The sequence below is a fragment of the Saimiri boliviensis genome, chromosome 6 (genome assembly GCF_048565385.1).
Source record: "Saimiri boliviensis isolate mSaiBol1 chromosome 6, mSaiBol1.pri, whole genome shotgun sequence".
In the NCBI taxonomy this organism is placed as follows: domain Eukaryota; kingdom Metazoa; phylum Chordata; class Mammalia; order Primates; family Cebidae; genus Saimiri; species Saimiri boliviensis.
Window position 1 is genome coordinate 41,883,985 of NC_133454.1, and position 26,234 is coordinate 41,910,218.

Here is a 26,234-nt window from a genome sequence, read left to right on the forward strand (position 1 = left end):
GACGTCATACAATGCCGCAAAGCGCAGGGCTGATCTCCGCCCCCAGCTGCTTTTTCTCCGAAAGGAGGTGGCTGAGTTGGGGGTGGACTGGGAGGGTTCTCGGTGGGCAACGTGCCCGTCTGCGTAGCGGCGTCCCTCCCCCCTGCCTACGGACGCTGGGAAGAAGGGGGTGGGGCCACGTTTGCATCAGCGCCGTCGGGCCCGAGGTAGCGGCGAAGTCCTCCTTCAGTGTATGGTTTTCCCTGCCAAGCGGTTCTGCTCGGTGCCATCCATGGAGGGCGTGCGCTGGGCCTTTTCCTGCGGCACTTGGCTGCCGAGCCGAGCCGAATGGCTACTGGCAGTGCGATCGATCCAGCCCGAGGAGAAGGAGCGCATTGGCCAGTTCGTCTTTGCCCGGGACGCTAAGGCAGCCATGGTACTGCGGGTGTTTTTGGTATTTAGAGTCTTGGTAGCAGATGTTGGGGGAGGCGGGCCAGGCTGTGGAGACCCCACACTCCCGCCCTGTCGGCGGCGCTCTCGCTGTGGAGCCTGTGGCCGGCCCGGGCGACAATGGCCGGCGCCGTGGGCTTGCAGGCCGCACACGGCCTGGTTTCCACGGCCATTGTAACCGCCTCGGAGGCCTCGATCGCTGTAAAAATTATCTCTTTCCCGGTTATTGAAAATGGAGACCCTACTAAACCCGTGAAATAAGTGTAGGGAAGGCCGACAAATTTTTTTTTCAGTAATGAATGTTTTTATGTCTTTATCTATAAATTTTATTAATTTTTTTTCTTTGCATGGGTTCATAGCCCGTGCTTATTCTGCCTGTTAAATATCCCACCATTCTCCAGGGACACCCTACACGTGGTAGGCCCTAGAAATTGTCAGTATGATTTAGTTTCTAGCCCTGCGCTCCCTGGGATTGAAGCCAATGAAATTGAAGCCCGGAGAAGATAACCTTCCTCACTAGATGGCATAGGAAACAATATTTTATGTAGAGTTGTTTTAGCGATGTATTTTGAAGCAACAAATGGAAAACTGGATTTCAAAACAATCTACTATATAGCGCAATTTGAAACAATCGTGCATTACTCTCATTTTAAAAGACAGTCCTTTATTAAAAATGTTACATATTAAAACACCTTTCTGTTTGAAATGTAGGCTAGTTTATAATTTTTAAGGCACATTGGTGAACACTTTTTACACTTATAATTTGTAAGGAGTTGTGAAATGAGCTACTTTTAAAAGCCTGCAGTGTTGAAAATTTAATCAGTGTTAGAATTAAAGTAGAAACCCCTGAAAGATATTTTTTAAAATATATGCTTTGTCATCTTATATTCTTGTGTGTGTCTGTGTGTGTGTGTGTGTGTGTGTGTGTGTGTGTGTGTTTAGTAATTTTTAAAAAAATAATAAATGGAGACAGAGCAGAACAAGATAGGTCATGCCTTGCTAATTGTTGAAGCTGAGTGATCAATATATGGGATCCAGAAATACATATGCACATATGTAGATACAATAGGGCTGCTTATTGCAGTTATTTATGACAGCAAGTCTAAAGCCAACCTAAAATGTCCAATAAATGGGAAATAATATTAATGAAGTATGTTACAGCTAAAACTGCATGGACCGGACCAATGTGTACAGACATCAAATAATTCCCAATTCTTATAAATGTAAAAGCTTATATGTGGTAGGATATGACGTATAGTCTCATGTTTGTGTTTATATGTAGAGTTAGCAAAAACATGTAAATGCACACTTAAATACAGAAAAGACTGAAAGGATGCCAGCTGTTAACTTTGGTTGCTAGTGAAGGAGAGAGAATTGTTAAGGCCAGCTTTAACCTTTTATCTACTTAAGCATTGTAATTAAAGTGTGTTTAATACTTAAGTATTTTGAAAAGTTTTAAAAATGAAAATTTTAGGAACCAAAAAAATACACTTTTACACACAATGTGCTTATATCTTTAGTAGACATCAATACATACCAAATGTTTTATGTACTTAACAGGCTGGTCGTCTGATGATAAGGAAATTAGTTGCAGAGAAATTGAATATCCCTTGGAATCATATTCGTTTGCAAAGAACTGCAAAAGGAAAACCAGTTCTTGCAAAGGACTCATCGAATCCTTATCCGAATTTCAACTTTAACATCTCTCATCAAGGGGATTATGCAGTGCTTGCTGCTGAACCTGAGCTGCAAGTTGGAATTGATATAATGAAGACTAGTTTTCCAGGTAATGTGGCATTGTTGTAGTAAAGCAGTTAAGTGTCTTGATGCCTCAGTTCTTATCTATTGAGCATTCTCAGGCCAGGAGATGTATTAGAGATATTTAACTTTAGAGAAAATGTCCTCAGTACACAAAGGTAATGGAGAGCATACGTCTGAAAAGGGTGTATTTCTGTGAATATTTACAGAGTTATACATAAATAGTGCATTATCTATTACTGGGGATCCATATAATACTTTGCCTAGAGGTAAAGTGAAATATAAAGATTTTCTTTTTGAATTGTTCTTCAACTTATTTCACTTAAACATTAACCACAATTTTTCAGTTAATTGTTATTTTGTTTTTTTAAAGAATCAATAGTAAAGTACATTGTAGTCCTTACGTGGAGATACATGTACAGTTGATCCATGCAAAAGTTTGAACTGCATGGGTCTACTCGTGAATTTTTTTCAGTAGTCGGCCCTCTGTACCTGCAGATTCTACATCCACAATCAGACACATATCAAGATTCCATATTTGCAGGATATGAAGTCTGAGGATATAGAGGGCTGACTTCACATATGCGGGTTCAACAGGGCCACATGCACAGATTTTGGTATCTGAGGAGGGTCCTGGAACCAGTCCCCAGCGGATACCAATGGGCAACTATTTGTTCTGTATCTAAATACAGCTCTTTTTAGCACATTTATATAAGTAAAAATGAGGAGCAAGCATTATTAAAATATTTAAGTTCCTTATATATTGCTTTAGAAATTTGTTACTGGTGGCTTTAAGGACCACTAATATTTATGGGGTTGAATGTACTCAGGCAATTTAATACATACTAAATATAGGTTCTCTTAACTATTGTATACTTATCACTAATGTTTAGTGAACACTTAACTGTGTGCCATGGCATTTTATATAGTGCTTTAGATATATTCTCTGATTTAATTCTCTCAACTACCCTATGCTGCATATACTGCAATTTTTACAGAAGTAACAGGCTAAGAAGAAAGCTGTTAATAAGAGAACCCACATCTTCCTAATTTCATAGTAAAACTGTCTAATCTCTATACTCCCTGTACCATATGTGGTCTGAATATATGGTTCTTTCAGTCTGTAAGGCTTATATTAATTTTATCTCCCACTCCCATTTATGCAGAGAACTCCTATTGTTAGATTTCACCTTAACCTTAATTTAGGGAAGCTTTTGTGAGCCTTCAATCTAAGCTGGGTTCTTTTGTTGTAGGCTCTCATAAAATATATTTTCTTTATTATTAATGTATCTCAGTTGATTATTCATCAAGGTGATTGTCTTTTCCTGATACTTGAAAGCTGTATGAAAGCAAGAACCATGTTAGCTACATCAGAGTTTGACACTATCTCTTAGTATCTTGCCTAGTACATAATAGTAAAATATTTTTCAAATGAATGAATAAACATTGTGCTGTTAGAGTATGTGCTTTAGTGTGGCTGTGAATCTCTTCTCTCTTTTGCTTTTATTGTCCTTACCTTGCATTTTCCTACTAGCTACTCTTTCTCTTACCTCCTCATAAGCCTTTCCAGTACAACTCTAGTCTCAAGTTTGCTCAGAACAAGGCCCTGCTAGGGATTTTGGAAACCTTATAATAGCTTTTGATCTGATTCCCTGGATAAGGGTCAAGGAATTTTTTGTAACTTCCTGAAGTTGTTTGCTACATTTTTAGTGATGTGCACAGGTGGAATTTTCTTAGGAAAAATTCTGGTATTCAAGAGGGACATAACTGGCTTACTCTAAAAGAATTGTTGCTATAGAGGATTCTTAGCATGGGAATTAGCCCACAAAACCTAACAGCTTTCTGCTGTCGTTACAGGAACTTTTTCTAAAAGCAGAAATGGAAAGCTCATTGTTTCTTAGAATGCAGTCAGCACAACTACACAGTAATAAATTGGCCCAGTGGGTTGGTATCTGCTTGGGAATGATACCTCTAAGAAACAGATTTTATTACCAGTTAACTTAACAGGCAATGTTGGCTGTGGTCACTACTGGATAATCAAGTAATTAATAACTGAAGCTTTTGATAAATGATAGACAATCGAGCAAAAATTTAAGATTTAGTTTTTCTGTTAATTATGTTTTATTAGACCTCCCCTCACAAGCTTTTTTTAAAATCTTATTTGACTAATCACAATGTCTAGGCCTTTTTGTCTAGACCATATTGCTATGTCCAGTAACATATAAAGGAAAGAGATATTTTCTAATTGTCACTAGCATTATTACCATGCCACTGATTTCTGAAGAATGAATGGACGCAGCATGATTTCTTTAATGAGTGAGGATTGGAAGTAGACACTGGCTTCCTTCATTGGAGATTCTTTGAATTGCTCTACGTATTGCAGTAAGTAAGGAGATTAAGCAAGGGATTTTTTTTCTAAGAATCTTGCCAAATCGTGCTAGGCAAAACTTAGGATAGCAGCAAGGGAAGTACTGTGTTTTGTACTAGGTGTCATTACTAGATTGTCAGCTCTAAATACGGAGTTGGCTTTTGGGGGTTATCATTAGTGCATTGAAAAAGTCAATTCCATTACTTTACGTTGTTCCGTAGGTAAGAATCCTGTAGGAACTTTGAGAGTCTTTTCCTTTCATGATGCACTAACCATTTCTACCGAGTGCAGCTCAGTTTCCTCCCTCTACCTGTTCTCCCACTGCTGCTGTGGCAGCACAGAAGAGAACATACCTAGTATATAGCCTACTATATGCCAGGGCAGTACATTCTTACTCTTAGGAAGAATGGTGTTTTCCTTATCTTCACCTTAATTTACTACCCTCATTTGGAAGATTTTGGTTGGTTTTCCCTTCATTTTCTAATTTTTTCTATTAAAGTTGTTAGCAGTGATAAACATAAAGGGTAACTTTTGAATTGTTTAGTTTTGTGACCATATTTACAAAATATGGCAAAATAAAAGAGACAAAATACATGAAAATTACAATTGAAATTTGGGAAAGGACCCGAATTTCCCCCCATGGTTTTACATGTTCATCTTTACATTTTTAAAATAAACTTTGCTGGATTTTTTTTTAATGCCTTTGAGCTTTAAAATCTCTAAGTAGTTTTATAAAGTTATACATCACGTTGTACTCTGAATTCCTTACTGGAAAACCAAGTCTCCACCCTCAAGGAGTTTTCCCCCTTCCCAGTTACAGGTGGGTCTTTTTCCATTGTCTGTAGGATTTAATTGTGTAACTAGTATTTCTTGAGCAACTCCTGCAAGTGTGTAACACTGTATTAAATGCCTAATAGGTATTATTTCATCCTCTTAAGACTATTGTGTAAGTACTACTGTTATTTTATATAAAAGGTAAAGACATTTGTCCAAATTGACTTCAGCTAAAAAGTTCATTTATTTAACCTCTGCTCTCTACTGTATATGGCCTCTCAGTATGAGATTTTATTGATTCCTATTAAAAGAATTTCCAGATACCAAAATATGAAAAATTCTGTGAAACTGGGTTACATACATTTAAAGTTGCTGTGGAAGAACTAATGACTAGGAATATGAAAAATATAGTAAGAAGAGCCTTGCCTTACCATTTACAAAAACTTACGTTAGGCATTATAAACGAAAAAGAGTATGATATTAGCGAAAGAATAGACAACTGGAAGAGTTAATCTTAGAGCCCAGGATATATACATATTTCAATTCAGTGGATAAGAGATTATTTATTAAATGGTGCTCGTAGAATTGGTTAGTCATGTGGATGTAAAGCATACTATATACACAAATCTGGAGGAATGAGAGGCCTAAATGTAAACAAAAATTTTAATTTTAGAACAAGATAAAGTTGACTGTGACCTTGAGTTGCAGTAAATCTTTTTATGTATTTATTATTTTCAAACAAGACAGAATTCAGAATTTATCAAAGAAATAATAGATATTTTTATTTTAAAAAATTATATTCCAAAAATACAATCAAATACAAAAGATAAATAATAGAATAAGGAAGATTCTTACAATAAATTTGGTAAATACAAGTGTCAATATCCATAATATATAAATTTTAATGCAGAAAATATGAATAGGCACCTTGCAGAAGAACAGATTCAATAGTCAATAAGCTATTTACCTTAATGATTAGAGTAATGCAAATTAAAGTAACAATGAGATGCCCATCAGATTTGCAGAAAATTGGTAAAACACTGGAACTTGTGAAATTGTCGGAAAAGAACAATCATACATAGATGGAAGCACTAGAAATTGCTACAGGCTTTTTGGAAAACCATGTTAAAATTGAAAATACACATACTCTATGATTTAGTGATCTTGTTTATGGTACTGTATCCAAACAATTTATGAATGACAAAACCTGAATGCTGATAATAGAAATTAGTTAAATAAATTAATGGTGGATGCATTCTACAGATAATTATTAGCTGTAATAAAAGAATGAGTTAGGTCTATATGAACCTGAAGGGACTTATAATATGTATATATATTTAGTATTATAAAAGAGGGTTTTGCCATGTTATCCAGGCTGGTCTTGAACTCCTGGGCTCAAGTGATCTGCCTGCCTCAGCCTCCCAAGTGCTGGGATTACAGGCGTGAGCCACTGTGCCCAGCCAATATCACATTATAGAAAAGCATCTATAGCAGAACCTTATTTTTTTAAAAAACAAATGCCTCTCAATCCCTTTAAAAACCAACTATGTAAAATAATTTTTTAAAACTTAGAAAGTTATAAGAAAAAATTTCAAAAGCTAATACTTAGGAGAAATATTTTTCTGAGATAAAAATTCTCCATGAACCTTTTTAATTTTAATTTTAAAAGAAGATTGTCCTTATTACTAAATTCAAGTTAAAAACATGCAACTCTGTCCCCTACAAAATCCTTAATCCTCCTTTCCCACAAACGTCAGTAACGAAAGAATCTATGTAGGAAGCTGTAAATAGACTAGCTTTTACACAAAATTGAATTGATGATATCTAGGATAGATCTGATAAATAAATCTGAGAAACACTTCCAGAATGAAGAGGAATCAATAAGGAGATAAAGAAGAATGAACATAAGAGATTTGGTTTACGGAAATATACTATTGAAGAAGATGACAGATTAAATGGATAAGACACAAAAATGAATTATTTCATAGGAAACTAGAGATTTGGGATTAGACAAATTTAGTTCCAGTTTAAAAAATAATAATAAAAAGTTCTGGAGATAGGTAGTGGTGATGATTGTATAATAACGTGAGTGGACTGTATACCCCTGAACTGTATACTTAAAAATGGGTGAAATTATAAATATTATACTATAATAGAGAAGAAATCATACATAGATTATCAGAATTAAATGTTGTAGAAAGTGGAACAGTTCTGCTGATATCCAAAAATAAAATAATTTATCTTGAAAGAAACCAGAGCCAGTTTAGTCTTAGATTTCTTTTCTCTAATAATAATAGGACCATAGAATGGTCTTTCTAAATTTTGGTCAGGGTATCAAAATCAGCCAGGGTGCTCATTAAAAATACAAATTCCTTGAAACGACTGCGGACCTATGGCAGTCAGAATTTCTGAGAGTACATCAGGATTTTTTCTTTCTTTCTTTTTTTTTTTTGACCGAGTTTCCCTCTTTGTTGACCAGGCTAGAGTGCTGTGGCACCATCTCTGCTCACTAATACCCCTGCCTCTCTGGTTCAAGCGATTCTCCTGTCTCGGCCTCCGAAGTAGCTGGGGTTACAGGTGCCCACCACGACACTCGGCCAATTTTTGTATTTTTAGTAGAGACTGGGTTTCACCATGTGGGCCAGGCTAGTCTCGAACTCCTGACCTCAGGTGATCTGCCTGCCTCAGCCTTCCAAAGTGCTGGATTATAATGAGTCTGAGCCACCGTAACCAGCTGGGTTTCTATATTTAGACAATATTCCCAGTTGATTGTTAGGCATCTTAATGTTTGGAAAACACTGTATTGGATGTAATTTACAGAGCTAACAAAAAGAAAAATTGTAGCCCGTTTACCAGTTTTTATGAGTGATATTATTAGAAAGTCATTGCCTCACACTATAACAAAATTAAGGTTTTGTTAACAGTTACTAGAACACAATATAATTGTATAGTCGAGCAACCTTTCGAAAGATGCCTTTTGAAGCTTGAAAAGGTAAAAATAAATCATCAAAGTCAACAGATACAATGTCATATTAAATCATCTTTCACAAACCAGAGAATATATTCATGGCAAATTTGATAGACAGAGTTTAATGTTGTTAAGATATGCAGTACTCCTCTAAATATCAATGGGAAAACCGCTTAAGCCATACTTGATGGATGTAAGAAGGACTTTTTAAGTTACCAAGAACAGTTGACAAAAGAAGATACACATTTAGCAATGACTTTCACAACAACCTTACAGCTAATATTTATTAAGTACTTGATAGTTCAAGGCATTTTACACACAGAGAGGAGACAAAAAGTCATCTGAAGGTGAAGACACAAATTGGAGTGATGCAGCTGCAAGCCAAGGACTGTCAGGAATGCACAGAAACTAGGAAGAATTAAGTAGTATTCTTAATCTGCCCAATTTTTGTACTTATGTTACAGCTTGAGAAGCAGCCATAGAGATGTTAAGTAAATGTTAAATAAATAACCTACAGGTTGAGTATCCTTAGTGGGAAATCGACAGTGCTCCAGTGAGTTTTTCCTTTGAGTATAATTTTGGTGTTCAAAAAATTTTGAGTTTTATAACATTTTTGATTTCAGATTTTCAGATTAGGGATACTCAGTCTGTAGCTAGAAGGTGATAGACCAGCATTTGAACATTTGACTCCAGGGACATAAAATTAAAGCTCCTAAGGGTACTTGAGTGCGTATACTTCTGTATAATTTAAATTGTATGCATGTATATATTAGTTTCTTCAGGCTGCCTAACAAAGTACCTCAAACATGGTGTCTTAAAGTGGCAGAAAGTTCTGTGAGTTCTGGAAGGCTGGAAATCAGTCAGGGTGTCAGCAGGGCCATGGTCTTTTTGAAGGTTCCAAGAAAGAATCCTTCCTTACTTAATTCTTCCTAGTTTCTGCTCATTCCTGACAGTCCTTGGCTTGCAGTTGCATCACCCCAGTTTTTGTCTTCACCTTCAGATGACTTTTTCTGTCTCCTCTCTGTGTGTCTATCTCTCCTTGTAAGGACACCAGCATTGGACAGTTATGACCTCATCTTAACCTGATTACATTTATAAAGACTCTATTTCCAAATAAAGTCGCATTCTAAGGTTCTGGGTGGACAGGAATTTCAGGAGACATTTTCTGTAGAGAATGACATTCTTAGTGAGTCCATTCTCTGGCTCCCTTCAAAATTTGTATCTCTAACACGCAAAGTAAATTCATCCCATCCCAACATCAGCAGTTTTCAGCCCATTCCAGCATTAACTCTAAACCTTGTGTAAGTGTTAATATCATCAACTCAAAAAGTGGCAAATCTCATCCTCTCAATCATCTAAATCAACTATTTGTGAAACTGGGTATGATCCTTCTTGGGGCAAAATTTCTTTCCATCTGTGGACCTGTGAAAGCAGAAAACAAGTCTTCTAAAATACAGTGGTGAGAAAGGCATAGGGTAGACATTTCCATTACAAAAAGAAGTTTGAAGTAAAAAGGAGTCGTGGTTCTCAAGCATATTCCAAACCCAGCAGGGTAAATTCCATTAGGTTTCAAAGCCTGAAAATAAAAGGCTGCTTGCTTTGTCCTCTTGGTCCTCTTTTTCATTCTCTGGAGTTCTTCCTGAAAGGATAACATTCAAAGCTCAGTAGTTCTAGCTCTATCAGCTGGTTTCTTGCCTCTGTATGTTAATACCTATAATGTGTTGGTAAACAAGGTAAGAGCAACTGAAGTTTAGAATGGCCTAAATGGTGAGTTTCAAACCTGGGTTGTCATATTTCAAACTAGCGTTTTTTCTGCTGTACTCCACGAATTGAGGGCTTAAATACATCCTTTGACAGTATTTGCAAGTATTCTTCGCAAGAGGCTTTGTGCATGTAGTTTGTGAAACCTGTATTGGCAACTCAGATACTTTTGTGTTATTCTGTGTTTTTGTCTGGGTAAGTTCCTGGACAAATGAGCTGCAGTATACATACTAACTCATATCTTAGAAGACGTTCACTTCTCATAGAAGCAAAATTATATATAATTCTATTATATACAGTTCAGTACTTAGAAAATGAAATTATTAGAATTTCCAATATGATTTATTATATAAGGCTAAATTTTGGTACTTTAAAGCAAGCACATAGATGGGCAGTGCTTCACTCCCTTCCACTTTCCCCCAAAATGACCAGCCCATTCTCCTAAAGACTGAGGTACTGTTATATTTACATATTGGTGACCTTGTTTTGGAGAGGGATTCATGTAGGTAGGCCTTGAGGTTCTGGTTGGTACTGGTAGGATTTTTTTCATGGACCTGCAATAGTGGCCCAAGGCACCGGATCTAAATGATCTTGTTGTAGATTACTACTGTGTTTAAAATAAAACGTTAATTGCTGTGTGGTCCTGGTTAGTTGTTGTTGCAGAATACAATATCTAACACTGCTCTCCCTAAAGATCAAGCTATAAGATGGAGGATCAGGTTTTTCTAAACTTGACTGGTGATTCTCTGTGTACATAATGGTATTATTAGAATTTGCCAACATATATGTCCAGTAATTGTACTGTCTTCAAATAGGTTTCAGGGACAAATTCACTGTTCTTCTAATGATTTTTCTTTATTCCAGTTTCTTAGGTAAACTGTGTTTAATACGTAGCAGAACACTTGCCCACTGTATATCCACCACAGTGCCACAGTGTGGTGCTGCTGTGCTTTGGCTGAATATTTACAAATTCACTTTGCCTGTTGCTGTCAAATTTTTATTTTGTGGACTAAATAAGATGCTCTCTAAAGTATATGAAAATGCACTTATATTGGATACTTTTTTAGCTGTACATAATGAGTTATATGATTGCTTTCTAGTGATTGTGCCAGATTGATTGCCTTTTATGTTAATCAGTTTTTTATTAGCACGCTTATTTAAATTTTTTTCCTTGATTGCCCCATCTTATTTAGTTAAGAATCAAAAGGCTTCTTGGAGGTTATGAAAAAAAATTTGAAAAATCCAGCAAGCAGAATGACACTGTTGATAACAAAATACATATCTTTTTAAATGCAGGTTTTTTGGATATTATACTTTCTCTCAAAATATATAATACAGTCTTTCAAACTGAAGATAGTATATCCTCCCACTGTTATTACTTATGCTGTTTGTGCCAAAATCCATTCAAGAGGAAACAGTTTATGATTTTTGTAGATACAGTGTTCCCAGTGTTTAAAATTTCCAGATTTACTTTACTTCAGAAGCTTTCTGTCTTTACTGTCTTTAAGGTGTTCTTTAAGATGCTGTTTATCAAGCCTGTATGTACTATTGATATAGTGAACAAAACTGTTTTTATTGAGGGGCTTCTGTTAATGTTAGTCTCAGGAAGGTGTTGAGGAGTAAGCACCAGACAAACAGAAGGATTTATGGCAAAAAAATTTCTTACCCAAAAGGGATAAGAATTTCTTGCCATTGAACTCTCAAGATCACAATTTAATATTTCAGTGCCTGAAAATGAATGAGGATCCTTGTCTTGACTCATAGTACCACATACCAGCAACAGGATCAGCAGAAATATTTCCTGATGAACTAAGAGGAGACAATTTTGTCTTGAAGCAGGAGTACTGGAAAAAATAATAGTTTCATGAGAGAACTGACTTTTAATGTTTTCTACCCTTGAGATGAGTGTGGGAAAGGTATTTGGTTACTGCAGGAGAAACTGTAAACTCTCTAGGAAGATAAGGACCATGTCTGTTTTGCTCATCATGATATTCCTGCTACCTAGCACTTGTATATTTTTACTGAGTGGTCATAATGGAATTCTAATTGTTTAATTCTCCTAGAGAGAATTAGTGATTAAATGCCAGTGAAGTGTTAAGAAGGGGGCATTCAACATCTTTTTTCTCTGCATATTTCACCTAAGAAATGCCCATAGAGAGTGTGGTATCAGCTATCACTTTCAGAGTTGCATTAACCATTTGAGAATGTCAGATTTTGGAGTTGGGTATTTTAGAAGTGGGAGTTGGAATAAACAACCCATGTTAATAGAATCCTCAAAGGGATTACCTTCAAAAGGTTTTCTAGAAAATAATGTAATAATGAACTAAGGATACAGGGCAGTAGAATATTTAGGAAGTAATTTACCATATGGTAGTTAACATTTATGTATACACTTAGTAAATGTTTGTGGTTTACCTGCCTTGGAGCAGGCTTTTTTACAGGCCAATTAGGCTGCAAGTATAAAAGGCAAGAACAGTGATCAATTTTTAAAAATACTTAGTTGAATACATATTTGTGTAAATATTTATCCGCATTCTGCATATTTGTATAAAAAAATGAATGGTGGTAGAAAGTTTGTGCTTGGTGGTTAAAGACACACAAGCACATAATTTTAATGTTTTGGAAAATTCAATACTGGAGGCCTACTGTGAATTTTAACATGTATCTTACCCCTTAGTTCTGGGAATCAGATCCTTTGAGTTGTATCTTTTGTCATTTATTTTTAGAATTCTGTGTAATATTTTGTTATCTATGAAATAGTGGCATTAAAGATATGTTTCAGGTTTTTAAAAATGAGCTTATTTTGCAATTGCAACCACAAAAGAATAATAAAAATCTTTTTATTTGGAGAAGTTATATTAGAAAACAAGTTGGAAAACACTTTGAAGAAAATAAGTATTTATTCTTTAGCCATGGTGATATTGTAGACTAAAGGAACAATTTTCAGCTTTCTGCTTATTTTCTAAAAATTGTAATGAAAGAATTATTCTCTTTTTTTTCTCTCTGTTACATAACAAAATAAAACTTCAGAATAATATGACTTTATTTTAGGAGTATTTTTAGTGGGCTTCTGATAAATATTCTTTTATATAAAAAATTTCCTGTTATTTATAACAGCTTTGTCTGCTAAAATTTATCAAAACTTTTTAGGGCATATATTGATAACAACCGTATGGTTTTCCTGTTTAATTAATAATTTACAGAATATCACCAGTTCCTGTTAAACTACCGTTGTGTTTCTGGGCTAACCACTACTTGTCATAGTGTATTTACTCTTAATTCTCAACTTGCTTTGACTTGCTGAGATTTTGTTTAGGATTATTTAAAATGTATTCAAAAATTTGGTTGCCCTGTAGCTCTTTGAGGGGTGCTGTCTTGAACAGTTTTAGTAATAGAGTAGCCTTTTATATTTTAATAGAACTGCTGTTTTTAATTTTGTATTTCCTTAATTGACAGGTCGTGGTTCAATTCCAGAATTCTTTCATATTATGAAAAGAAAGTTTACCAACAAAGAATGGGAAACAATCAGAAGCTTTAAAGATGAATGGACTCAGCTGGATATGTTTTACAGGAATTGGGTATAATTCTAATTTTGAAAACAAAAGTCTATAATGATTCCATTATCTTTATTTAAAATCAAAGTCCTTTGGTTACCCAGTAGTGTCCAAATAGTGCTTGAAGTAAATGGGTGATTGCTTGAGAACTTTATGGATTTTATGCATACAGTATTACATTATAATGACATTTCATTTTAAGAAAATTTAACCTATATGTAATGCTCAGTTAGAAAGTACTTAGAGCTAAAACAAAACATTTATCACCATTTATAAGTAATGTTTTCTGTCATAAAGGAACTAATACACATGAAGTCTTATGTAACAAACACTGATACATACACTACATGCCAGAAAACATTATTCAAGCTCTTAAGTTAGTTAATTTAATGTACTTAACAATCCTATGAGGAAGGTATTGTTATCATCATCGCAGGTTACACATGAGGGGATACAGGTACAGAGAGCTTAAATGATTTGCCCTAAGATCATATAGATGATTTGTCTATAAGGGTTTTAAAAAAAAAGCTTACAACCATATAGCTATAATGTAGTATAGTGTTAAAAGTCCCTGTCTGTTGGGCCTGTGGATTCTATGAAAAATTTTATCTAATGAATTCTAAGAGAAAATGTCTTTCTGTATCTTAGGCACTTAAAGAAAGCTTCATAAAAGCCATTGGTGTTGGACTAGGATTTGAATTGCAGCGGCTTGAATTTGATATATCTCCATTAAACTTGGATATAGGCCCGGTTTATAAAGAAACACGTTTGTACCTGGATGGAGAGGAAGAAAAAGAATGGGCATTTGAGGTAAGAAATTTACCTTACCTAAATTAGAATTGTTATAACTAAGAATTTCCATTTTTTAATGCATGTATTTATGATTAATTTGGGTAGGCTAGTCACTGAATCTGGTTGCCACTCCTGGTCCTCTGAAAGTGAAAACAGGGCTAGTGTGAGAGCATATAACATTTATACTAATACTTGAAAGATGAGGCATTGAGTTCAGCAAAAATAGGAAAGGAAGAGAGGCTCTGAACTGGAGCTTTGCATGTATGAACAGCCAAACACAGTCATTTTGGCTGGGTCATAGTGAGGTTGTTTGAGAGACATTCCAGTTTAGGCTGGTCAATCCTGCAGGTTATTAATCAGGTTAAAGATTTTGGTCTCCCTACTGTATATGTTTCTGTCACTAGCAGTTCTTGGTTGCTGGTGAGAGAAGCCAACACACACTAATTTAAGCCAAAAAACAGAATTATGGTTTACTAGAGTAATTCAGTAACAGTCCCCAGTATTAGCTAGAATTAGGAAATGAAATATTCAGAGCCTTTTTGTCTCCTACTTTTGCCTTTCTATACATTTTGGCTTCACTTTTCTCCTACCCTTGTTTCTCATTCTATATACCAGCTTTCTCAGCTTCTCTGTTCTGCATGACAGAAGACATAGCTCTTGCATGTATCATACTGTAGCATGTAATAATTTACAGTTTACAAACAATTTACATTTAAAAAAATCCAAACAAACTGGTAAACTTGCTTTCTGTTCCAAGCCCAAAAATCCTAGAGAAGGGACTCCCTGGCCTTGCTTGGGCTAGGTGTTTATCTCTAGACCAGTCACTATACTGTGATTGGTCCTGCTTGTGTCAGACGTCCAGAGTCCAGCAAATGGGCTGTAGAACAGTTCTCTGACTTATAAGATCATCTGTTGAGATACAGAATACTAGAAAATAAGTGAGATGTTACGTTTGAGATACCAAATATCTAAGTGAAGATGTTAAGTGGGTGAATGGAATGGAGGGCTGGGCTAGAGTAAAAAAACTATAATTATAATGGTTATAAGTTTAACCATTATGTCAATGATAATTAAAACCATGGATTTAAAATTAGAACTATGAGATTACCTAAGGAGCAGCTATAAATTGAATCTGTGAAGAGAGAAATGCAAATTGAAGCCACGAGAAGTTAAAGGGCCTAGAATAGAGCCCTGAGAATACGTATGAGACAAAGCGGGAGGGAGCTTTAAAATGTAATGAAGGTCCCCAATTTATGATGGTTCAGCTTTTTTTGACTTTATGACAGTGTGAAACTGATAATGCATTCAGTAGAATTCATTTTTGCAGAACCCACGCAACCATTCCTTTTTTCATTTTCAGTACAGTATTCACTAAATTACATGAGATATTCAGCATTTTATTGTAAATGAGGCTTTGTGTTAGATGATTTCGCCCTTATAGGCTGATGTAAGTATTCTGAACACATTTAAGGTAGGCTCTACTATACTATGCTATGCTATATGCTATGCTATGATGTTTGGTAGGTTAGATGTATTAAATGAATTTTCCATTTAACCATATCTTCTTACAGTGGGTTTATTGGGATATAACATCATTGTGAGTTGAGGAGCATCTGTACTAATAGTCAAAGGTGGATTTGTTGGGGAGATAAAGAATGACCAAAATGGTATAAGAGAGTAGTGTTGGGATCCAAGGACAAAAGGCATTTTGAGAAAGAGAGCTGAGTCAAAAACTGCTAGGGGCGAGGTGTGTGGTTCATGGTTGTCATCCCAACACTTTGTGAGGCTGAGACACTATCTCTACAAAAAATTTTAAAAATGAAATGTTGAAAACAGTATGTCCATTAGGTAACATTCTTTAGTGTCCAACTGTCAGTTGTTAGATACATAATACCTCTAATTATATGTTAAGCATGATTCTTATTTACTGAAATATTCTATACATATAAGAACTATATCTTATATTCTAAATTTCTGAAAAATTGTTTTAGATATTTTTAAATTTGCACATTCAGGTTATTTTGTTCTTGTTTGTTTAAAGAAAAAACAACAGGGCTACATAGCAGACTTAGTTTGTGATAACTTTGGCATAGTAAATCTTCTGATACTTAGTCATATATTTTTCCTCTTTAAACATGTCTTAAATGTATCCTTATTGAATTGCACTTTTTGCTGATTTGGGTAGCTGAAGGTATGAAGATAGGAAAAAGAAGATAAAAAAATAAAAGCTCCCTAAGTACTATTTCTAATTGTAGTGTCTTCTCATGTTTTATGGAAGAATGCATTAGTAAAGTGGCTTTTCAGTGAAAAGTTTGTTTAGCTTTTAAGTGTTTATAATTTTTTCTGGTAACTGCCTCAATCTGTATTACATTTTAAAGCTACCTTCCTCTTTGTCTCATATGTAAGGGAAAATAGAAAATTGCATATTGGTTATGTATTACCTGTAAATTTCTACCATGATTTTTCATACGTGATACTATGTAGTTAACTAAATGTTTACATACCAGTGTTGCAACCTGATTTTTTTTTTAACCTGCACTTTATTATACATACGGTATTAACATCACCAGTGAAGGACAAGATAGCTATCAAGTGCTTCTAGACAGGGCACATCACCTATGTAGTATTCTGGTTGAGAATGCATAACCTAAATCCAGTCATTAAGAATCATCAAACAAACCCCAAATGAGCAATGTTTTGTTAATAAAAAGCAGATTTGGGGGAATTTCTGTTTTCATACGTTAATGTCATTAAAAAAACAAAGGCTAACAAGACATGACAACCGAATGCAATACTTGTCCCTAGTTGCCCATTACTGGGCTCCTGTTCTGGAGAAGAGATATGCCACAAAGGACAGTACTGGATTAATTCACAGAATTTGGAATACAGTTAATATTTTTTCATTGTTAGACTTAACTGCAGTTACTAATTGCTGTGGTTATGTAAGAGAATGTGCCTACTAGGAAATACATGTTGAATTATTTAAGAGTGAAGGGCTAGCATGTATGTAACTTGTAAAGTGGTTTAGGGGAGGTGGGGAAATACATATATGCATGTGTGTGAGTGTGTGTGTATATATAGAGAGAAAGAATAAGATTTAGAAAATGTAAACAAAACTGCTATCTAGGTTTACATATTTTATAATCTATATTTATTTACCTTTTATTTTTCAGGAAAGCAAAATAGATGAGCACCATTTTGTTGCAGTAGCTCTTAGGAAACCCGATGGATCTAGACATCAGGATGTAAGCTTCAGGATTTCTCTTTTTCTAAGAAGCATGAGTCAATGTTAAGTTTGCTGTTTATTGATGGAAATAGTCGTTTGCCTTATATCAGTTAGAGGGACTTTTTAAGATTAGCAAATCTTTAAGATCACTAGGGATTTTGTAGAAATGTTTTTAAAAGCATGTTACCTGCTTCTTCACATTCATATACACTTAAGTATTACAACAACAAAAAATGTGGTTAGTACTTTAATACTACTCATATTTCCAATAGACATCCAAGATAATCACTATCTTAGTCATCTTAATAGTAATTTATTTCTTGGTGAATTGGGGTTGTGTTGCATATGAGAGTACCATGTTGAAGGTTGATAAGTAATGGAATTACCTTGCAAATTGAATCCACTTCTCCTTTTAAAGTAATATCCTGAATTATTCCCATAGTTACAGTGTCAGACATGTAAGAGACCTTGTGTCGTTCTGTGGCATCACATCAGTTTTAGTTCTTCAGTCACAATGTTTTTGTACTTACTTATCCTATTACCTAGTAAGCAAATGCAGGGGAAAAACTTAGGGTCAAAGACTCTTAGCTTGCATATAATTGTGATTCTGCAGAAGTATTTATTTAAGGAAAACTGTTATGTTTTAATAAAAACTACATGCATGTCATTTTTAGGGAATCAACATGAAAGAATGTAGCATGATCTATATATGTGCATCATTACTTCCAGAAGACTAGCTCAGGCAACACACCACACCTTTGATAGATTAATCACAGGATTAAGAATTCTCTATAGATTATCTTCCTTAAAAAAAGTATGGCATGTTAAAATTGATACCTGTTATCCAAAAATGTTCTGACCCAGGTTACTGGTCCTTCTGTTTTTAAATCTCAGCTTCACACTCTGTGCAAAAATACTTTTTGTTTCCATAGAGCTTTATAATTTTTGAAACATTTGCGCATTCAGCACTTACTTTTTATTTCCCTGGATAGAGCATGTTTAGATGACAATGGCATATTGGGAAAACTAGCGTACAATTCACAAAATTGGGTTCCAGGCTCATATCTACCATTTAACCTGTTTTAAGCTTGGGCAAATTGTTTGAATTGTTTGCTCTTCCTGAACCTTAGCTTCCCCATCCATAAAATTGAGATGACCATATCACAACATAGCTATGACACCAGTCATATACAATAAGTACTGGACCATATTAAAGCACTATACAAAACCCAAGCCCTGTTTATACTAGAATGTGTAGAATATTAAAGAGGGTCTACATTAGGTTGAGAATGTAGTATTCTGGTTGAGAAGGCATAACCTAAATCCAGTTATTAAGAAACATCAAACAAACCCCAAATGAGCAATGTTTTGTTAATAAAAAGTGTTCTATCTCAGAATATAAGATACAGTTTGAATTTAATATAGGATAAATAATTTCCTAAAGACGTATGCATCTCTGTATAGTTATGGCAGTTTATCAGACCCACCTTTTAGAGTAGTATTTCACAAAAGTTCACCTTCTTACTCACTTCTGTCCAAATAACCTGACTGCTTGTTAAAATTATAGATTTTGGGGTCCCTTCTATCTACTGAATACACTTTTTGGATGTGGGGCCCAGTGAATCTACATTTTAAATATCACAGGTTATTGTTATATAAAAAAGTTCAAGAACCAGGTTTTCTAGTTCGTTTTTTTTTATTTGTTGTATTGGCAACACTAACAAAATAGGAATAAAAAAGAAATAAAAACTACGTTCTAGGATCCTACTGTGTTGTCATTTAATAGAACTGAAATGTAAATTGGTCTTATTTTCATGATTATGAAATCGATCATAAGATTAATATGCAATATAACAATAAGATAATCTGCTTTTCTCTTTTAGGTTCCATCTCAAGATGATTCTAAACCAACCCAGAGGCAATTTACTATTCTGAACTATAATGATTTAATATCATCTGCTGTTCCCATGACACCTGAAGATCCTTCATTTTGGGACTGTTTTTGCTTCACAGAAGAAATTCCAATACGAAATGGTACAAAGTCATGATGGTTCCCTGAATAACAAAGGGAAATGAAAACTGTTTGTAATCTTCCATATTCACTGACAAATAAATGCTTGTTAGTATCAAATTTTATTTCACAAAAGTTTTTTAAAAAACAGAAACTTTTCCAATTAAAAAAAAAAAGCAGACTTCCAATTCAAGATAGCTCCCTGGAATACATGTTTACCTATTTCTCTCCCAAATTGCATTGAATTAATAAGAAGGATGGCAGAATTTTAAAGTGATACATTCCAAACGTAGAAAAAAATAGAAAATGCACGTAAGCAAAAGGAAACATTTAAATGCTATCTTTCAGAGAAAACTACTCTTAAAACCTTGAGTATCTTTCTGTATCCTTTTCTTGGAAAAGAATCCATATTAACACATTTTGATTTTTTAAAAACATGGGAACATACTGTTTTTGTACTTTTTTTGAACTACACATCTACTGTTCATAAATATACCTCTGTAACATAAGAGTATGTGCTTCTAACGTACTCTGTTGTATAGCTAATACAAGTTAGGATGTTCTTGGCCAGAGGTAACAGTGTCCAAATATAATTGGCTTAAGCAACCAAGGACGTTGTTGAAAGTAACACAGGGTTCAGGGGTGTCATTAAAGACACACTTTTTTTGTCTTGACCTCGTTTGGTTTTGCCTTAGGCTAATCCACCTCTCAATCATAAGAGCTGCTGCTATAACTTCTAGTTTTACGTCTTTGTAAAATTATGTCTCAAAGGCAGAAAAGGCCATTTCTTCTCTCATTTGTTTTATTCATGAGGCAGACTTTTAACAAAAGCCTCCAGAAGATTTCCCCTCAGTTTCCATTGACTTAGATCAGGTTACCAAAAAAGGCAATGTCTAACGTTGTTAGTCTCTGGTAAACTCTGTTGAAAAGAAAAAAGCTAAGGTAGGTTTCAAGAATGGAATGGGAAGCCCACTGCCTTCCCATAAGAAAGGTTTGCCATAATTTATTCATTTTTTGCTGTGTTAAGACATTTTGATTATCTGCAGTTTATTACTACAAGCAGTGGCAGAGTTAATGTCCTTGTACATTTTGAGGTACGTGCTTAATTATGTCCTTGAGAAAGTTTCTGACAGTGGAATGGTTTGACTGGTTCACAGGGTTTTAATTGTACAATTTACCCCTCTAATTAGTACTATATGTGTTGACCTCCCTCCCCCCACCCATCCAAAATACTCCATCAAATTGCCAATATAACTAAAAAATGATATATCATCTTTTAAATTTGTATTTCTTCATTACAAATGAGGTTAATATGTTAGTGTTGTTACTGGCTTTTCGTATTCCTCTTAATGTGAACCGTCTGTTTGATGTCTTTACCTGTTTTCCTTTTAGCAAGTAGTACTTAATTTAAAGTGGGAATGTAATATATAAGATGCCAAGACCATCATATTGATGACAAAAATGTATTATGTGGTTGAGTGCATGTCTTGGAGTTAAAGTCTTACGTATCAAGAAGTCAAATAATTTCATTGTTTCCATTACTAACATTAAAAGTTGTGTGCAAATTGTATAAAATTAGGTGCTTTGATTCGTAAAAAATTGAATGTTTTATAATTTTTTTATTTTATTAAGCATGTCCAGTTATACCAAGCATAGTAAATAAAGGTCAAGTAGCATTTATAATAGAGCAAGTATTGTTATCCCTAGCATGAGTGTAATGGTGATGTGAAAAACTTTGTCTTGTCATTATAATAATAAAAGTACATTTATTATGGAATTTCTATGAGCCTGATACTGCTTTGGATTTGTGTTTTTTAGTTTCTAGTTTCTCTGTAACTTTTAACCAAAGTTTCATGTGTACATAGCTTTAAAAAATCAAATAGAGCTATAAGATTTTCCTAAGGAAAAGCTCACTGCTTTGACTTCTTCCATTTCCTGTCTCCGGGGCAAGCCCTTTCAACTCTTTTATCTGTTTTCTGTTATTTATTACCATATCTCTAAATGACATACTTATGTTGCTTTTACTTGATTTTTAAATTTCAAGCATTGTTACTTTGATTCTCAAACTTTCCCTCTTCTGCTTCCCAGCATTACACATTCCCTTTTTATTCCCTTTTCTCCTCCCAACGTAATTATATCATAATTCAATGTTTACATTGTTGACTGTGATTACACTAAGAATATGTGCACCTTATTGAGATTATGTAACTGCTGTGTACAGCTGAGTGATGTATTATCCTTGCCATATACTAATTTTTTATTTCCTTGATTTAATTGACTTTGCATAGATTTGTACCATTTATATGAATGTCTTCTCTGTATGTTGAGACACACCAGTTATTCCATCAGTTTCGTCTTTAAAAAAATCACTCCTAGAGCAATCTGCTTTGTCCAGTTGGACTTTCTGCCTTCTATGGCTGGTGTACAGCTGTAATCCTGGAATCTCCTTTGCCATGATCCTGGGGAATGTTTGCCTCCTTTATGTTTCCCCATTTGTTATCTCTCACATCTGAGATTTATTATATGTGGAATAGCTTTTCGCAAACAACACAGGCATAGGAGTTACATTTTTTTTTTTTGAGATTTATAAGAGGAATGGGCAGTTCCCCTATGCAGAATGGTATAGGGATCTAGTTATTTCTTAGACCCATTATCCTATCCCCCTCCACGTGAAGCTGTTTGTTAATTCTATATTTATATCCACTTCTTCCAAAGTATTAGATACCAAGTTTTGTGCTGGGCTGGCACCTGCTGCTTCATAGTCATGCCTGCAGGGTCCAGTTATACCATACTGATGAATGTATGGCTTTATTGGTCTCTGTTAATATGTTTCCTGCATGGGAACTCTCACACATTGATTTTTAAAATGAATCTGTGTATTTGTGTCTCTTCCATTTCAGACTCAGAAGTTGAAAAGGTTTGGATAAATTTTCAATTAAAATTTTTACTATCAAAATTAGAATTGTTACCTCTATTCAGTATCTGAAACTCAAATACCAGTTACGTTTGAGTAACTCAGCAGCTCCTCACTAGTTGAACTATTGCCATCTGAACTTGAGGACTAAATAGATTTATAAATATACATAGGCAAATATATCTTTAGTTTAAAATATTCCTGAAAACAACTCCCAAGTATCAGTACTTTTAAAGAGGATGTGAAGAGAGCTGATGAATAAATACACCTTACAGCAGGCGTCCCCAAACTACGGCCAGTGGGCCGCAGGCCCCCTGAGGCCATTTATCCGGCCCCTCGCCGCACTTCAGGAAGGGGCACCTCTCTCGTTGGTGGTCAGTGAGAAGAGCACAGTATGTGGTGGCCCTCCAACGGTCTGAGGGACAGTGAACTGGCCCCCTGTGTAAAAAGTTTGGGGACACCTGCCTTATAGTGTCTGTGAATTTGGGATTAGCAAAAGTCTTTGAATATATTTCCAGTTTACCAGTTAATGTCAGGTAACTGCTGTATATGTCCTGTGGTATTTACATTAGAAGCTATTCTGCATCTTAAGCACTCATGCATGAGGCTATTCTCACAACTTTATGGAATTTTATTGATGAGAAAAATAAGTTACAAATTCTTAACTTACCAAAGGTTATATATTCATTGAATAGTGAAGCTTGTTACTTGATCAGTTAGGCTCTGATTAGATCCAGAACCTAATTCAACCACTATGCTTAGTGGTGTGCCAATAAATATTTAGCAACCAGCAATCCTGGGGCACAGAAGGAGAGGCCTTTATATGTGGCTTTTGCTTATTCCATGCAATAATGACGTGTAACCAACACCTAGGTGTAACATGTGTTGTCATTTTGTCATAATCACTTCAGACCATTTTCCCCCTCATTTTAGGAATAAAACAAACGCAGCTTGCAGCTAAAGACTTCCTGTCCCCCAGTTACCACCCCTTCATCTTTCCCTCTCCAGAGATAATTTCCAATATTTGCACTTTTATGCTCTATTTGTGTATGTGTAGTGTTTCGTGATTAAATCTTTTTTTTTTTTTTTTTTTTTTTTTTGAGATGGAGTTTCGCTCTTGTCGCCCAGGCTGGAGTGCAGTGGCATGATCTTGGCTCGGCGCAATCTCTGCCTCCTGGGTTCAAGTGATTCTCCTGTCTCCACCTCCTGAGTAGCTGGGATTACAGGCATGCACCACCGCTCCCAGGTAATTTTGTATTTTTAGTAGAGACAGGGTTTCTCCATGTTGGTCTGGCTGGTCTCAAACTCCTGTCCTCAGGTGATCCTCCTGCCTCAGCCTTCCAAAGTGCTAGGATTACAGGCGTGAGCCACCTTGCCCAGCCTTGTGATTAAATCTTATATTTCCCTATTAGGATTGAAACATTAGGATGTGTGACATTGGTCATGTTGGGGTCACCACTTGTGGGGTCTGTCCTGCAGACCCTGATTCCATGGTGGATAAATAAATAGACTCAAACCCAGAGTACAGTGAACAAATGGACTAGGGGGTTGTGCGCTTCCTGCTGAGTGAGATCGCAGCTATGCAACAACCACTAGTTCTCCTTCCTCTTATTTATTCAGTATAGATTTACAACAAAGGCTTTGAATAACCGCGTTGTGGATAATTAACATGGTTAACAGAGTAGTTCTTCAAAAGATTAAAGTTCAGGTACCAATGCCCAGAGCAAACACCATTAAAGGATAATCTCCCTGGTCAACCTCCCCCCACTGCCCCCGCCCCCTCCCCTGCCCCATGAAGGACCCTATGACTCAAAGTGTACATGAATAAACAAGCTAGTTAGAGCAGAGACAAAGGAATGTGGGGAGTTTATCTAATTATTTAACTAAAGGGACAAGGCTGCCTTCAGCCAAATAATAAAAAGCCCTTAGGCCTTCCAAAAGGGTTTGTTATCATATTCTGTAACTTTCCCTTAATATTTCTGCCACCATCCTGAGTGAGCCCCAGCATCTCCCCCTTTTATATTTCTTTTTTTTTTTTTTTTTTTTTTTTTTTTTGAGACGGAGTTTCGCTCTTTTTACCCAGGCTGGAGTGCAATGGCGCGATCTCGGCTCACCGCAACCTCCGCCTCCTGGGTTCAGGCAATCTCCTGCCTCAGCCTCCTGAGTAGCTGGGATTACAGGCCCGCGCCACCATGCCCAGCTAATTTTTTTTTTTTTTTGCATGTTTAGTAGAGACGGGGTTTCACCATGTTGACCAGGATGGTCTCGATCTCTTGACCTCGTGATCCACCTGCCTCGGCCTCCCAAAGTGCTGGGATTACAGGCTTGAGCCACCGCGCCTGGCCCCCCTTTTATATTTCTAATATCAGCCTCCGTTGACTGACAGGCACCAGTGTGCTCAGCCATGGGTCTGTCAGGCTAGGCGGTCATTGCTCTTATTCCAGCTTTGCATCCTAGAATTAATAACATAAGACGATTATAAGTACAATTAGCAACATTGTTTTCCAGTCAAGGACAGTCCCAGGAACAGGAGTCTAACCAGGAAAGATGATCTTGCACACCTTTCCATATGGCTGTTTGTTGGGTATGTAGATCTATAGCATGAAGGGATTCTAAAATTTTAGTTTTAAGTGCTTTACATCTGCTGTTAAATTGTCATGAAAGGTTCTCAAGGGGTGTTGTGTCATCTCATCCCAACTATATAGATTCCATGGTAGAGAAGTGACACAGATATGTTTATGTTCCCAGTCTCAGCTTAATTGCCCTCAGAATGCCAGTGTAGCTTGTTGCTCCCCCACATATTCCACAGCAGATTCAAGGGCTTGTAGACGTGTGAGAGCCATAGCTTGCTGTAAGAGAAGTTCATTAGACACATTTTTTGGCCAGATTATCTACAAAAGCAGCTGTTTGTACTGACTCAGTAATAGATGCCACTGCAATGCTGGCAGTTGCCAGGATGACTGTGGCTGAGGCTATAAAGGCTGTAAGTGTAACTATGAATCTTTTGTGTCTGACCTGGGATACGGCATGTTCTAAGGTGACAAGGGCAGAGGAACCTTGCAAATCACATGTTAAATTGACTGGTAGGAATGCCTCAGATTGTCTTCTTAATACCATGACACTAGTAATTTTTAAATTAGATATGTTGTGATTGGTGATACATGAGGCGAACCAAGTCTGTCTCTGTACTCAGGTCACAAACTTGGGGCCTTGGAGTGTAATGGAAATGTTAGTTCCCATAAGGAAAACATATGGATGAGTAGTGCAAATCAGGCACCGATCAGTGTGATTATGAATAAAGGTTATAGTATAGTTGCGACTAAAATTATGCTATGTCCCATGCCAGGTGTTAAGGGAAGTGCTAAGATGTCCCAGGTGCCATAAGGTGCCTTCGTGTGGCATGGACTTTACTTGGGGTCTGGAATATCTCATCCTCCCCATTGGCCCAAATTATAGGGGAAGAAGATGTGGCTATGAAACTGTGATTAATGCTGTGATGGATGAAGACATTAGTAAGGCTGCTTTGCAATCAGCCATGGGGGCTCCAGTCTGAGATGTTATAATTGCCTAACTGGAGGCTATGGGCTTGTTTCCCATGACAGACCTCCCAACCAAAGTAGAATCCATTACTTTGCCAGCTTTTTTCTTTTGCACAGGAGGGAATGTTTGGGAAGGCGGC

General features: G+C 36.0%; 1 protein-coding gene across 1 annotated transcript; it reads left to right on the forward strand.

Moving 5' to 3' along the window:
• Nucleotides 1-44: 44 nt before the first annotated feature.
• On the forward strand, nucleotides 45-21,427 carry AASDHPPT (aminoadipate-semialdehyde dehydrogenase-phosphopantetheinyl transferase). The gene is made up of 6 exons (XM_003923752.4): nucleotides 45-415; nucleotides 1,990-2,215; nucleotides 13,515-13,636; nucleotides 14,261-14,422; nucleotides 17,578-17,649; nucleotides 19,514-21,427. The coding sequence occupies exons 1-6, from the start codon at nucleotides 233-235 to the stop codon at nucleotides 19,676-19,678; spliced, it is 930 nt and encodes a 309-aa protein (XP_003923801.1). The 5' UTR covers nucleotides 45-232; the 3' UTR covers nucleotides 19,679-21,427.
• The last annotated feature ends 4,807 nt before the right edge of the window (nucleotides 21,428-26,234 follow it).

What these genes read in the sequence shown, in the direction of transcription:
- AASDHPPT (XM_003923752.4), top strand. Translation starts at nt 233, where the DNA reads ATGGTTTTCCCTGCCAAGCGGTTCTGCTCGGTGCCATCCATGGAGGGC. An exon ending in ATATGTTTTACAGGAATTGG is followed by an intron (nt 13,637 to 14,260) that starts GTATAATTCTAA and finishes TCTGTATCTTAG; the next exon opens with GCACTTAAAGAAAGCTTCAT. An exon ending in AAAAAGAATGGGCATTTGAG is followed by an intron (nt 14,423 to 17,577) that starts GTAAGAAATTTA and finishes TTTATTTTTCAG; the next exon opens with GAAAGCAAAATAGATGAGCA.